This window comes from Orycteropus afer, unplaced genomic scaffold, assembly GCF_000298275.1.
Source record: "Orycteropus afer afer isolate SDZICR_OR568_19922 unplaced genomic scaffold, OryAfe1.0 scaffold00031, whole genome shotgun sequence".
NCBI classification, from domain to species: Eukaryota; Metazoa; Chordata; class Mammalia; order Tubulidentata; family Orycteropodidae; genus Orycteropus; species Orycteropus afer.
The window spans coordinates 15,106,756-15,122,743 of record NW_006921618.1 but is presented as its reverse complement, the minus strand read 5'-3'; the positions used below and the strand labels follow the sequence as shown (position 1 = coordinate 15,122,743).

The following is a 15,988-nucleotide window of genomic DNA, read 5'->3' as shown; positions in this document are numbered from 1 at the left end:
AGTAGATTCCACCATGGAGTTGATTACCAGTCTCATCATGGGGAATACTACATCCAGCTGCCCAGCCACTCAACCAGGCCCAGCCAAGTTGACATACCACCTTAACTATCAGAGATGTACTGAGGATTAGTAGGTAATTACTAGGGAATTATCCTTGGCTCACTCAGCTCTAGCCCATCTATCTGTTCACCAAATTATATTAAGTTTCTCGTAACTCTCTCTCCAAAGTATATTCCTAAGCCTGCCTCTTCCCATTTTCATCTTTACTGCCACTGCCTCACAGTTGAAGTTCCTATTTTAATCATCTCTTACCTGGAGTCTTATTAAACCTTCTCAATTAGCCCCTACTTCTTTTTTTCTCCAATGCATTCTCCAATACTAGTTTGGGTTAACTTTTCTTTAATGCATATTTGGTTCTTCTTTTGCATAAATCCCTTCAGTGGCTTCCCACTGACTCTGGGATCAAATTCACACTCCTTACCTGCTCTGCAGGTTCTCATCTCTTGCCATTCCCCAGCTCCTAACCATAAGCTCCAGCAACATAAAAGGACTTGCAGTTCTCCGGGGTTCTGTGTGGGTTCATGCCTCCTGTGCTTTGCTATTCCCTCAGACTAGGATGCCTCTGCTCCATTCCTTATCTGTTGATTCTGACTCATCCTAAGATCCAATTCCAATATTAGCCCTTCTCCAAGCCTTCCTTGCCTGACTTCCAAGGCAGTTAATTACTACTGCCTCTCATGTCTGTATCTTGACATATTCACACTGTGGTGCTCACCACATAATTCTGCAATGATCTGATTGCAGGTCTGTCTTCCCCACTATACTGCATGCTCCTGGAGAGCAGCATGACTGTTTTATTCATCTATGCATTCCCAGCAGAGTCCCTAGACAGGAAGGTACTTAATAACATTTCTAGAATAAACAACAAAACCATAATAGTAATTTAAAAATTTTTAAATATATTGAATACTTCCTATATGCTAGTTATAAAACTAATCACTATGCATGTATAGTCATCATATGTCACTTAGTCTCCACAATACATTCTATGAAATAGGACATTATATGATTTGGATGTTGTGTGACCATAGTATCATACTCTGGTCCTGTTTTTCTTTAAGTATCTCAAATAAGCTTTGTGCCTAAGCAGTGATTGTCAACACACTGAGAGAGATTAGCTTTTGTGCTTGGTCCTCAATCCATGGTCCTCAATCTACATCATTAGCAATTTCTTTCATTTTTGTTAGCCTTGTAGCTTTCAGTGAAGCCCATCGTTTAACAGCTTGGAGAATTTTTTCTTTGTTTTTGAGGATCATCATGATTACTGAGTGCAACATGCCTAAATCATAAGCAGTAACAATTCCCTGATTTTCTACTTTTCTGTTGTTTAATAACCTTTTGTGTCACTTCTAAATTGATACTTCTCCTTTGTCTCTTGCTGCTACTATCACTAGCACTGGTTTTGCTGTATTTGGGAACCATGATGCACTTCATGGTAGTATTTTCAAGAGAGATAATGCTATAACATTCAAGAGACACATGATACACAAGGTTGGATGCTGCATTGAAGCACACGCTGTTACAAGGTAAACTTTTTAGAGAGAAAGTATAGTACAGTACATACATAAGCCAGAAACATAGGTGTTTATTATGACTATCAAGACATATGCATTATAGCTTATAGTTTATATATGTAGCATACCATTATACGCCTGGCAGCACAATCACTATGTATACAAGAGACATGAGATACTCGTGTTGCATACAGGAAGCTGTTGCCTTCACTACCTCCCATTCTCCGATCAGGATTTCTAAGCTCTATTATAACAAAGACAAGGCAAGCTACTTCCGTGGTGATACTGCCTTGGAAACCCAAGGGAAACCCAAGGAGGGGTCTCTATGAGCTGGATCCAACTCAATGGCAGTGAGTCTGGTTTTTGGTTTTTTATTATAACGTTATGGGACCACAGACATTGCCCAATGGATGTCACGTAGCACATGACTACTATGTCATTTATATTCCTAACAACCACATGAGATTATTTCTCCCATTTTACAAATAAGAAAACTTGTCCAACATAGGAATTTAGCAGGTAAGGATTCATTCCAGAGCCAAAACTCGTAACAACACTGCAGATACTCTGAAAGGAAGCTTAAAACAACAGTGAAAGGAGATCTTTTTGACTGGATCCTGCAAGGACAAACCTAGTACATCTATCAACATTCCTGGCCAAATAAGCACAAAAAAAGCTTTTTTCCCTTCATTTAGTAAAATGTCTAAGCTTCTATTGAGATAATCTACCCTAAAAGTAAGGAAAACACTACATGTAAAGTGGCGTAAATTCCATAAGCCTTTAGGACACAGAACAAATTCAGGAGTCTCCATAGTCCTTTAAAGAAACATAAATTTAAAATAAGACAAATTCCCCATATAGGCTAATGACTAAAGAGAAAATAATAGGAAAATTTATACAAAATAGCATTTTCTATGACTGATTGTAAGAGCAGTATATCTGATCTGTCAGCACCTCTACTCTTGTCTAATGCACCTTGGGGTTACCTGTTGTAATGGCCACCACTACTCAGTCGACTGTACTGCTCCTTCTCTTGGTGGCCAGCACGGGAAGAGCTGCTCAGATGCTTCCTCTGCTCTTTGGTCTTCTGCAGGACCCGTTTGTATGAAAGTGTACAAAGCCAACACAGCAATTTCCCATCCACCTGAAAGACCAGGAGAGAAAGATAAAAGAGGGAATACAGTGCAGCAGCTAAGACGTGGGCACCGGAGGCAAGAGCCCCTGGACTGAGTACCTGCACTGCCACTTATGCACTGTGCCACCTTAGGCAAGCCACTTGAGTTCTCTCAGGCTGTTTTCCTTGTCTATAAAATGAGAGCTAATAATAGCATCTACTTTCCAGGGCTATTGCAAGGATTTTGTGATATAATGTCAGTAAAGCAATCAGCAGGATGCCAGGCACATTAAAAGATACTTAATAAATAGCAGCTGCTAATTTTGTGTATTTTTGTTTTGTTTTCTTCTGACTTAGCAAACACAGCCCAGAGCAAAGTTCCCACAAGAATTTCAGAAGACACAAACATCTCCATGGTGCTCATTAAGACAAACTCAATAGGGACAAGAGAAGCTGAAGATGAAATGTAAAATCTGTATTTCAGTTGGAATTCCTTGTAAATGGTTCACAAAATGGTTTGCTGGATACTTTCTCTCAGATGGAAAGAATAACCCCAGAGAAAGACCAATGGGTGAGTAGCTTCCAGGGGCCCAGACCAGATGGTGGCCTACCATGGCACTTCATTGAATCAGAAAGAGTCAACTTGTTTGTGCAGAAGCAGCTCTGTACCAGGGACCAGGTGTAAGGCTAGGAAAGCAGAGTGTAGCTTCCACAACCCCCTGAATTGGTAAAACCATTTGTAGGGCAGCTAAAGCTGGAGAGGAGGCAGCAGGGCTGGCTGGAATTACCCTTGTAGGAGAGGGAACATGCTGGTATTTTAGGGAATTTTATAGTTTTCATTTATTCCTGAAATTAGATCTAATGCTCCATCTCAAATGTGGGTAGGCCACATCATTATTTTTCTAATTGTTTATCTTACTTGTCAACAAAAGCCTCTTTGCCTCATCCGAGCAGCAAGTCCATCAGTCTGAGTCTATTCACTTCTTTCCAACTCCACTGCATCCATCCCAGTGAAGCCATTCTCATCTTTCACTACTGCAAGAGCCCCCAGATGATCTCCCCAGTCCACTCTCAGGCTCATGGCCATACAGCCACCACAGAGGGCTTCTTAAATATCAATCTGATGATGTCCCTCCTCCCTCTAAAACCCAATGGTTTCTCACAGTATCTGGTATAAAATCCAAACTTTTTACCGCTGTCTATGCTGACTTAAATGTAGCTCCTCCCTGCCTCTAAAATGTCATCGCCTTTCTCTCCCCCTTGTTCACTCTGTTTCCTTCTGTTCTTCTCATGTGGCAAGCTCATTCCCACCGCAGGATCTTTTCACAGCTGGGCCTCCTCCTGGAATCTTTGCCTTCTAGAGTGTCCCATGGCTGCTACTTTCCCATCATTCTTGTTTCAGCTCAAATGTTATTGCCTCAGAGGTCCTCCTGACTGCCCAATCTACACTGGTCTACCCACTCATTCCTTTAAGAGATCTTGAAGTATATTCATGTTTCTGTCATTAGCTACTGTTGAGTTGGTCCCCGCCTCATGGTGACCCCATGTGTTACAGAGTAGAACTGCTCCAAGGGGTGGTTTTCTTGGCTGTGATCTTTACAGAAGTGAAGCTGCTGGATGGGTTCCAACTGCTACCTTCTAGGTTAGCAGCCGACAGTAAACCATTTGCACCACCCGGGCTCCTCTCCCAGTCACCCTTTATTACATATCTTATTTTCTCTATAGAACTTACATTAAAAAACCTACGTCCATTTGTTTATTTCCTTGTTTGTTCTTATCCATCTCTCTCTCATATACACAAATATAAGCTCTGTCAGAGCAAGATCTTGTCTGTCTAATTCATTAGTGTATATACTATTCCTGGAACAGTGCCTAATGAGCTCTGGCGGTGCAGTGCCTAAAGCATTTGACTGCTAACGAGAAGGTTGGTGGATCAAACCAACTAGCTGCTTCACATAAGGAAGACAGCGCAATCTACTGCCATAAAGATTTACTGCCTCAGAAACCCAATGGGGGTCACTATGAGTCAGAATCAACTAAATGGCAATGAGGTGTTTTTTTGTTTGTTTGTTTTTCGGAGAACAGTGCCTAGTTATAGACAACAATTGTTAATAAACATATAAATGTACTTTGAGACTAGATTTCAATTTGGTTCATTTCACAGTTATGAAATATGACTTGAAGGCCTGATTTCAAAACACTATAAAGGGTAGGAGGGGAGGGGAGGAAACACTGCAAAAATAAAAATAAAAAAATAAAAAAACACTACAGAAGGCCTTGCTGAGGAAAGAGCTTTCACTAAAGCAGAGTTTGAAAACAAGGTAATTCCACTAAAAGAGAGCATTATATTTAAAAATCACACACAGAACCATAGTACGCTTTATTTTAGATCTCTTCCAAACTTCACTTATCAAGACATAAACTTTAAAAAATTCACGGCTACCCTATGAGAATGATCAAAAACAATCACAGCCAGCACTGATTGAGTACTTGTCATGTACCAGATTCTACTCTAAGAACTTTATATATAATCCTTCATAACTTTCTGCTCATCTCCATTTACAGATGAGGAAACTGAGGCACTCATAGATTAACTTGCCCAAAGTCACACATGGAGTAAGTGACAGAACCAAGATTTCAACCAAGACATTCTGAGTCTAAATCACCCACTTTTAATCCCTAAATTTAGCCTGCCTTTCTTAAAATTATCAACATTTGATTAAGGAAAACTAAGGATATGTAAATGTATCTAAACTCATAAAACAGAATTGTGACTAAGAAAACAGAAAATGAATTCTATGTAACCAGATCAATAAAAACTAGCCCAATAAATAATAATACAGGTATACATTTGATATGTATACTGATCCCCTTTATGTAAATATGTGCCAGGTTCCAAATTAAGTGTTTTATATACTTATCTCAATTAAATGTCCCTGTAAAGTAGTTATTATTATTACCATTGGAAAGATGAGAAAATTAATACAAAACAAGATTAAGAAATTTGCCTACGATCATCCAGCTAACCCTAGGAACGGGAAGGGACCTGGAGTTGTGGAACTGCAAAGTTTGTGCTCTATTATTATATGCTACCTCCTGGTTACTAATTCAGCTTCTCTAATATCTTGATTTAGGGGCCCTGGTTGGCAGGCAGGAGTATCCTAGTCACTGAAAATGTATAGCCTCCCATTGTAAATTAATGAATTTGGTTAGTAAGAGTCAGTGAAGAGCCTAAGAATTGACAAAAGTTTCTGAACTGCGTGCTTTGACTCAACGAGTGTTTACTGAGCACTTACTATGTGCCAGGCCACACATAGAGACCAAGAGAGACAGACAGCTCACATTCTAGTGAGGTGGACAAACATGTAAGAAAAAAAAAAAGGTAATTTCTCATTGTCTTATGAAGAAAGTACAACAGGGTGACGTGATAGTGTTACTAAGGGGGTCAGAGAAGGTATCTGTGAGCAGGTAGCATCTGAATTGATACCTGACACAAGAAGTCAATCATGAAACTCTTGAAAAAAGTGTGTCAAGCTGAAGGACAGCCAGTACAAATGCAGGAATGAGACTGGCATGTCTGAGGGATGGAAAGAAGGCTGGTGTGGCTGGAACAAGGTGAAAGATGGGAAACAGGATGGAAGACGAGACTGAGAGGCAGGTATGGATCTTGCAGGCCATGGAAGGAGTTTGGATTTTACTCTACATGCAACTAGAAGCCAACGGAAGAGGATTTTAAGCAAGAGAGTTATGTAACCAAACTCTACACCATTCTGATTCCACCAAGGTACCACCACCACACAAAGCTTCCCTCTGTGTCATCTTCCAGTGGTCTTTAACTTCAACAGATAGAAATATTTAAAGGGCCAATAGTAAAACTGGTAATACCATTATAATAATACCTTGTTGAAGTCATAATCTCTCTTTTAGAGTTCCACAGAATTTTACTAATATGAATTCACTTATATATGGGATAGCGATCAGTGTAATTTAGGTTCTTGTGAAATACTAAGCGATGAAATAATGCCCCCCCCATTTGATAAATAAAGAAAGCAGAGGCTGAGTATCTTCTTCAAGGTCAGTAACTGAACTTGGATAGTAACGGCAAATTCTTTCTCAATTATGCCCTTTTAACATGCTTGGTCCACCTTAATTTTGCTGAAGGAAAAAAATAAAAAACACAGGGATTTACCTTCTTTCTATCATCCTTCCTGTCAAATGCACACTGCTGCTTGCACTGTTCACAAGAATATGGTGGTCCATACTTCTTCTCTGAATTTGTACAGCGCTGGCATTTATTGCCAATAAATGCTGCAATTATGTTGCAATACTGACAAGGTTTGGGCTTAAAGAGAGGGGGGAAAAAAATAGGCCAAGTAAGTACATTATAAAATACCACAGCATTTTTAAAGCAATGATTATTATTATACAGTCCCTTAGTCATAATAAAAATATATTCTGATCTTCATAAATTTGCTTTCACACTGGTCAAATGAAGTGCATGCAGTTCCTGAAACTCTATGAAGTATTTTTCTGCACAGGGCTATTGATTTTAAAATAAATAAATGAACAAATAACAAAAACCCACTTGTGTGTATGCTGGGACTTTTATGAGAAATTCAATAGAGCCAGCTCTTTGGTGAAACCAGCAAGTGCTTCTGAAAAGGCCTCTTGGGCGTTATCAGTGTACAAACATGTTGGGAGAATGTCTACAAGGACACAGTATACTGAACCATAACACTAAGAGGAAAAAAAAAATCATTCAACAAAATGAATAGTCAACTGTTACCAAACAAAGAGGCCAAGTCAGAGGATTAATCTTTCCCCTCCTCTTTCCATACTGGTCACTAAAGCCTCTCAAGGAAAATTCAAATCATAATCCTGGCAGAATGACCATAAACACACAACTCCTTAACATTACATATTAGCTATGTCCTTTAACAGTGGATAAAATTTTCTGAGAAACTATTTACACACAACTTGTTCTTCTAATAAATGTATTGTAATTACATTAATAGCCCACAGAAATTTAATGTTCAAGAGATCCAAGTACTCACTGTTAGGTACAGGGCAACCCTACTCACCGTTCCGTACAACTGCACATTCTGAGCACATTTCTTGCATATTGTATTGGTTTTACTGTTAAGGAAGAGAGAGACATAAGGCTTTTTGTAAGGACAAAGTTGTTTTATTTAGAACATCTGAAAACTGGTCCCTCGTTAAGTCCAAAGAATATGTGCTAAGGTGAAATACGGTTGAGACAATTGAAATTTGATTATCTGGCCAATGACTCTCCTAATTATTCATTTCCACAGAATATGTGGATATTAATTTTATTATCTCAGATAAAATTGAGCTTTTAAATAGGGCTGTGGTTAAAATGGAGAGTGAGTTATTCCTGAGTATGGCATCTCCAAGTATCTCTAAATAAAACTATCAGCTATAGAGAGGATCCTCATAAGAATATTATGTTAGACTGAAATGTACTAGGGGGAAAGGAGAAAAAAAGTTCTCAATTCAGATGAATAGCTGAACAATTTGGTATGAGAAAAAAAGTGTATGTGTTTGGAATATAAACTCAGAGATTCCACCCATGTTGACCCTATCCTGTCCAAGCTCTAGTCTTTAAGTAATCCAGTTGCTGTCGAGTCAATTCTAACTCACGGCAACCTCACGTATGTCAGAGTAGAACTACAGTCCATAGAGTTTTCAATGGCTAATTTGCTGAAAATAGACACCAAGCCTGTCTTCTGTGTGGACACAAACCTCTCCAACCTTTTAGTTAGCAGATGAGCAAGTTAACTGTTGGCACCACCATCCCAGAAGCGTGAAAATAGAAGCTATGACCAAATATTTTGTCAATATTCCCAATTTCTCAAAGAATTAAATGACATTCTTTACCTTGTAAAGATCTAGAGGCCACAATAATACCTAAATGTCTAAATTAATAAATCTGCCTTGGGGAAACAAGTATTTCCAAATAAAGTTTAACCCTTCACAAAGGGAGGTACAAATGACACGCTTGATGTACAAGAGTAGTTTAAATAACACTCTAGGACTAAAAATAAAATCATGCAAAAAAAAATTTTTTTTAATCCAGGCTATTCTCTATTTGTGATTATTTCCCCACACAATCTCTATGAAAGTGACCACAAAGTTTAAAAAGACAACAACAAAACAACCTCAACACAGAAAACATACCAATTAAATCAAGATACTCAAGCAAAATATTTTCCAGGGCAATTTTCTGCCATTTTAAAAAGGCAGGACAAGAAGTATAGTACACTGAAAAAAACCTGCTGTCTAGAAAAAGAATTAGCAGCAGTGATTCTGTGATGTTGAACGGCAGGTTGGTTTGTACACAGATTTATTATTGAAGATTTGAAAGGTATGTCTATATGTACAAATCATCTGACATCTTAGAAAACATGCAAAGAAAAAGTTTTTCTATAATCCATCTTGAATTTGTGTGTATGGTATTAAGTAAGACCTGAAGTTCATCTCTTACCTCGCACACAAAAATTAATTCAAGATGGATCTTAGACCCAAAAGCTAAAACATAAATCTATTAGAGTGTATTCTGTATGACTGCATTTATATGAAGTCCTAGAACCAATAGGACATAGGTGAAACCAATCTATGATGGAAACAAAAATTAGAACAGTGGTTGCCTGAGCGAAATGAGGGTGTTGGGATTGACTGCGATAGGGTATGAGAGGATTTGAAGGGGTGATACTAATGTTGTTTCTATACAGCCCTTACACAGTTGTATGCTACTTTTTAATACTTATCAAATGATGTATTTAAGATTTCAGCATTTCGCTGTATGCAAATTTTACCTATTAAATAATAAAGCATAAACAAATACAGAATTCTAGTTAATGATACAGGAGCTCTGGTAGCATAGTGCCTAAGGCACTTGACTGCTAACCAGATGGCTGGCAGTTCAAACCCACCAGCCAGTCCTCGGGAGGAAGATGGGGCAATCTACTTCTGTAGTGATACTGCCTCAGAAACCCAAGGAGCAGTTGCTATGAGTCAGGTCGGACTCTACAGCACACAACAGTTAATGATATGCTGTAGAAGTGTTTAGGAACGAAGTATACTAATGTCTGCAACTTTAAAATGAATCAAAAATAAGATGGATTGATGCATGGATGGATAGTAAAATGTAAATTGTGGAATCTAAATAATGGGTATATGGATGCTCACTGGCCAATTCTTTCCACTTTTTGCTTGAAAATATCCAAACAAAGATACCGAGAAAAATATTTCTAGAATGAAAATGAAACTGACTAAAATGAGGCTTCTAGGTCTATCTGTGAGCTTACCAAACTCACCTGCTCAAAGCAGGATCGCCTACAAATGTAGTTCCACAGAAGTGGAATTGCTATATCAATAAATCACTTTGCTATAATAAGTTCCCCAAAGATGTGTGTTAACTCACACCTAAGTGCCTTTCACACTTTTTAAAAATGAGTCATGCAGGAAAAAGCGTGAAGGGAACTGAATTTCAAATGTAACAAGGGCTAACAAACCCTTTTATCAGACTGTCACATTTCCAAAAGTATTTTCTTTTGATGTATAAGTACTTCAAGCTCTGTGTATACAACATACCAGAACATGAAGCTAATGCTTAGCTGTAGCAGGATTGATCTCTGACTGCCAAGATTATAATAAAAAATGATCAAGGATCTGAAAAATAAGTAACAAAAAAAAAAAAAACCTAAGTAATCAATGGATAATAATTAAGGGACAAATTGTGTATTATAATATACTGAGTACATCTTTCAATGTACTATTATAAGAATTGCAGAATCTGTGTATTATAATATAATTGATTAAGGAGCTGCATATTAAAATGTAATTGATCATACATTGAAATGCAATTGATTACAGATCTGCATATTAAAATTGACACAGTGGCTGTGACAATGGGCTCAAACATAGCAAGGATTGTGAGGATGGCACAGGACCAGGCAGTGTTTTGTTGTATTATACATGAGGTCGCTATGAGTCAGAACCAACTCCAGGGCACCTAACAACATGAAAATGCAACTGACTGCAGATTTTAGGTGAGAAAAGCCTATTGACAACTTTCATGGTCAACAAAAACTATACCTCTCCTGCTGGTACTCAGTCCTGCAGTAGGTGCACTTCACAACAGGGTGTGCAATCCGACATTCCTGAAATGAAATGAGAATTTTAAAAGCCAGTTACACATGGCAACAGCCTTCACTTGGAGGCAGAAGACCTGGGGACTGGTCCTAGCATAGTCATTGTGTTTTGAGTGAGTCACTTAAACAAAACGTTCTGGGACTTATTTTTATTCTCTGTAATACTGACACTGCCCTGCCCATCATGCAGTAGTAATGCAGGCATTAAATAAGAATTTATATGGAACTAATCATAAATTGTAAAGCAAATGCATGCTTGAATAAGCCACAGACTGGGAAACAAACCTTGTAGTCCCAATTAGGCAACTGTGATTTTGAGCAGGTTCACTTATGAAATGAAAGTGATAAATTAAAATAATTAGTATTTATGCATGTTGTTGTTGTTGTTGTTAAGTGCCGTCGAGTCGTTTCCGACTCATAGCGACCCCATGCACAGCAGAACGAAACACTGCATATGTCCTTGAAATTAAATATACATATATATGTATGTAGATTTTGTATATATATGCATACATACATATTTTGGGGGGAAGCCCCACCCCCAAAAAAAAGACACTCAAGCACTTGAATTCTCTCATATCTAGTAAACAATAAAAAAGGGAGGTCACACCTGAAGCGACAATGACATACAAGTATGAAAGACGCACAAACTCGGGAATACGAGAGGTATCTCAACATCGCTCTCCAGATGGCTCAGTGACTTTTAACTATCACCTCACAGCACTTCCATTAACTCAAACTGGAAAAGAACAAACTTAATAGGAAAAGAGAACTTAGACCTTCAGGGATAAAAAATGCAGCCGTTTAGGGTGAGAGCTGAAGGCCACCAACTGGATAATGAAAAATCACCCTTTTGCTTCATGTGCTTAATTGTGGAGCTTCTCTGTACAAGCCTTGTCACCTCCGATCTACGACTGGCTGCAGAGTGCCTTAAGGCGCCCGAGTTTGAGACGGTCAACCCAGGTAGCAACCAACTGGAGTTCAGTCCCCAGCGGGGCAGGGGGGGAGGGGTTCTCAGTCTGTAACCAGGAAGATCGCGGCAGAGGGGATGGCACCCTAAAATGACCGCCGGTACTGCTGGTCAGGGACAGGCAGGGGACCAGGTGTCCCCTCCCTGTACCTCATGGGGTCCGAGAAAAATCTCCCGCGGTTGCTAAGCACCGGGACACGCCGACTGCGGGGGACTGGATGGGTCCCGGGACACCTCCACGTGCCCCGCTGGTCCCTAGCTAGGCGGGCGCGGCTCCTCAGCTAGGCGGGCCTGCCACACCCAGCCAGGGGGACCCGCCGGGAGCTCCGGGCCGCGCCTGCTGCTTCCCCAGTTCCCGGCCGCCGCCCCAGCCCGCGCACCTTGCACAGCTGCTGCCCCTGAGACAGCGCCTCGAAGGGGAAGCGCTGGTGGCACTTGGTGCAGGCGTAGAGCGCCGCCATGTCCGGCTCGGGCTGTGCTCAACGCCCCCCCGGCAGCCCGCCGCTTTATCTGACAGTCTGAGACACAATCTGGCGGCGGCAGCAGCGGCGACAGGCTGCAGGTTGCGACAAGCGGGCAGGCACGGGCCGACCAGGGTGGGCGCGGTGGCGGTGGATGTCGGTTCACTGGTTCATTTCGACATCGATCAAGCACGAACAGGGAGGAACGCGGAGCTTTTGAGGACTCTGATTGGGTCTGAACTGGAGTACGCCACTTGTGACGCTCGCGGCCGCGATTATGTAAAGCGCAGTCACGCGGGGGCACCGCCTGGAAGGGCGGTCTCGCGACCGAGATCTCGGAAGCGTCGGGAATCCTCCCACTTGGCTCTGAGTTCCCGCCCTCGCTCCTCCTCTCTCTGGCCGCTGGCGAACACGCGGATCTCGCGAGACCTCTATGGCGTTGTAATGTTTTGGTTTCCATGGAGCTGCCCTCAGGGAGCGGGAGGGGAGCGACGAGGTCGAGCACAGCGTTCTGTCGTGCTACAGCTCGGTCACCACATCGAGATGGTGGGGACCCTGTGAGAGAAACCCTTCAGCACCTGCACAGGACGAGGACGGCCCAGCTCTCCCACCCGAAGGAGAAGAAGAAATCCTAAGGGGCGATTTAGAGGGACCCCTCTCTCTGAGACCCCTAAAGGAGAGAGAATTCTAGGGCCCATGACCTCCAAAGAGAAAGGCAGAGCCCCAGAGAGCACCCTTTTGCTTCTGGAAAGGAGTACTAGAGAGATGGCAGTCTCCCGAGAAAGGAAAGAATGGATATTAAGGCGAGGCCCTCCATACCTGAGTACCCCGTAGGGTGGTATGCAGTTGGCCGGAGGCCCGCTCCCTACCCTCTTTTCTCCGGTGCACCCTAAGCTTCCCTCAGCCACCTGCAGTTTCCCGGCAGGGCCTGGCCACCCGGAAAGCAAGCCACACCCTCCTGGCTCTTCTGCGCCTCCTTGGCTCCTAGCTTGGCGCGTCAAGGGTCTGCCTGGCGAATTACTAATTTACTGAGGCTTTGGCTAAGCTTCCTGCAGTGCTGACCTTTCCAAGTCCCTGCCCTGTAACTGCTCTTGGGCTTAGATTACTTCTGGCTCTGCCAACCGCCTCTACAGTACTAATTGCAATTTTACCTTAACGTGAGCTTTTTACAGTTGAGAGTACTTACGGCTTCTTGGTCCCAGCTCAACAATAATTATTATCTTTGAAACGCAAATCCAGCCTCCTCCTTGGGGGTCCCCCAGAGATGTATATTCATCATAGATTTAGACTCGAGTCAGAAAACAGAGGTTCCAATCACTGCTCCACATCTACTAAATATATAACTTTGCCCCTATCACTGAGGAATCCCTGGGTGGCACAAACGGTTAAGCGCTGGACTTAAAAAAAAAACACCAAGCCCCTGCACTGGACTACTAGCTGAAAAATTGGCAGTTTGAACCCACTCAGAGGCACCTCAGAAGAAAGGCCTGACAATCTGTTTCCAAAAGGGTACACAACCTAGAAACCCCTATGGAACAGTTCTGCTCCGAACGCATGGTCACCAAAGTCAGAATTGACTTTACAACAACTAACACCACCACCCATTACCTGTCACTGAATTTCTCAGAAGCTCACTCTCCTCAATTGTACAACTGGGTCATTGTGAGAATCAAAACCAGTACATAACCTCCCTTCTACTCATGGCCTCGCTGCATTCCTATTCCCTCTGACCTCCACTGTAACACTTACCAGTTTTGGCATGTTTACTCCCCCCCCCAAAAAAAAAAAAAAACAGTGGCCTTAGGAAAGAGAAGGATTATATCTAAGTCATCTCTATCCCCTTCACTCAGTGCATGGCTAACTGATTCATTTATTCACCAAATTTTATCTGCCAAGCTCTGGTTTACGCACTGGGAATACACTGGTGTGTAAAACAGACCTGATCTCTGCCCTTGTAGAGCTGACAGTATAGTCAAAAAGAGAGCAAAAAAACAGGGACTATAAATGTACAGTGCAGAGATAGAGACTAATGCTGGGATAAGGGACAGGGTAAGATAGAGAAGAGCAGGGAAAAACTGCTCCGAGGAGGCAACAAGACCTGAAGGTCAAGAAGGATTTAGACATGTAATTTAGCCAAGAATATTCTGGGCAAAGGAAAAGGTGAAGAGCTTGAGATGGAATAGAGTTTGGCATGTTCAAGAATGGAGGGAAGCCTAGTATGACTGGTTCTTCCGGAGGCAAGAGAACCAGCGAGTGGAGAAGTTGACAGGGGCTATAGGAATGGAGCCTGTAGACCCTGATAGGGAGGTGGATTTTTTTTTTTTTTCCAAACTACAGTATATAGTGTACAATGGGAAAGAAACATTGGAAGTTTTTAAGCAAGTAAGTATCCTGATTGGATGTATATTTTAAAAAGATTTGTCTGGCTGCTATGAGGAGAATAGACTGCAGGGAGCCATAGTGAACACAGAGAGATCAATGAGGAGGCTTTTGGACACACAAGGAAAATTTTACTGAAAATAATTTTTAAATGATTGTAGCAGTATATTGACAGTAACTGCCAGAAATTCAAGCTGGATACAGAAGAGGACATGGAATGATGGATATCATTGCTGATGTCAAATGGATCTCGGCTAAAAGCAGAGGATAATAGAAAGATGTTTATCTGTGTTTTATTGACTATACAAAGGCGTTCAACTGTGTGGATCATAACAAATTATGGATAACATTGGGAAGAATGGGAATTCCAGAACACTTGTGCTCATGACAAACCTGTACTTAGATTAAGAGGAAGTTGTTAGAACAGAACAAGAGGATAGATACTGCATGGTTTAAAAATCAGGAAATGTGTGCATCAGAGTTATAGCCATTCACCATACTTATTCAATCTGTATGCTGAGCAAATGAGCTGAGAATTTGGACTGTATGAAGAAGAACACAGTATCATGATTGTAGGAAGACTTATTAACAACTAAGATATGCAGATGACACAACCTTGCTTGTTGAAAGTGAAGATGACTTGAAGCACTTATTGATGAAGATCAGAGATTTCACTGTTCGGTATGGATTACACCTCAACATAAAGAAAACAAAAATCCTCACAACTGGACCATTAAGCAACATCATGATAAATGGGAGAAAAGATTGAAGTTAACAAGGATTTCATTTTACTTGGATCCATAATCAATGCCCATCAAAGCAGCAATCAAGAAATCAAATGACATATTGCATCGGGCAAATCTGCTGCAAAAGACCTCTAAATAAATTCTTTTATTAAAAAAAAAATTGTGATTTGAGTGAAAGTGTACAGAGCCAATTCATTTTCCATAGAGCAGTTCACATACACTTTGTCTCATGACATTCTAAATAAATTTTTAAAAAGCAAAGATGTCACATTGAAGACTATGGTACACTTGACCTAAGCCATCATATTTTCAATAGCCTCATACACATGTGAAAGCTGAACAATGAATAAGGAAGACCAAAAAATAATGGATGCATTTGAACTATGATGTTGGTGTTGTTGTTGTTGTTAAGTGCCATCGAGTCGTTTCCGACTCATAGCGACCCCATGCACAGCAGAATGAAACACTGCCCAATCCCGTGCCAGCCCCACAATCCCTGCTATACTTGAGCCCATCATTGCAGCCACCGTGTCAATCCATCTCGTTGAAGGCCTCCCCCTCTTTCGTCGA

At 41.1% G+C, this 15,988-nt stretch overlaps 1 protein-coding gene across 1 annotated transcript in view; it reads right to left on the bottom strand.

Moving 5' to 3' along the window:
- FAM76A (family with sequence similarity 76 member A) overlaps positions 1–12,293 on the bottom strand; it is a 29,113-nt gene extending 16,820 nt beyond the window's left edge. Inside the window, exons 1-5 of the mRNA XM_007935803.1 lie at positions 12,213–12,293; positions 10,807–10,871; positions 7,770–7,824; positions 6,878–7,030; positions 2,561–2,718 (exon numbers count right to left, since the gene is read on the bottom strand). Of these exons, the coding sequence (XP_007933994.1) occupies positions 2,561–2,718; positions 6,878–7,030; positions 7,770–7,824; positions 10,807–10,871; positions 12,213–12,293 (512 nt within the window). The remainder of the gene's footprint in view (positions 1–2,560; positions 2,719–6,877; positions 7,031–7,769; positions 7,825–10,806; positions 10,872–12,212) is intronic.
- Between the last annotated feature and the right edge of the window lie 3,695 nt (positions 12,294–15,988).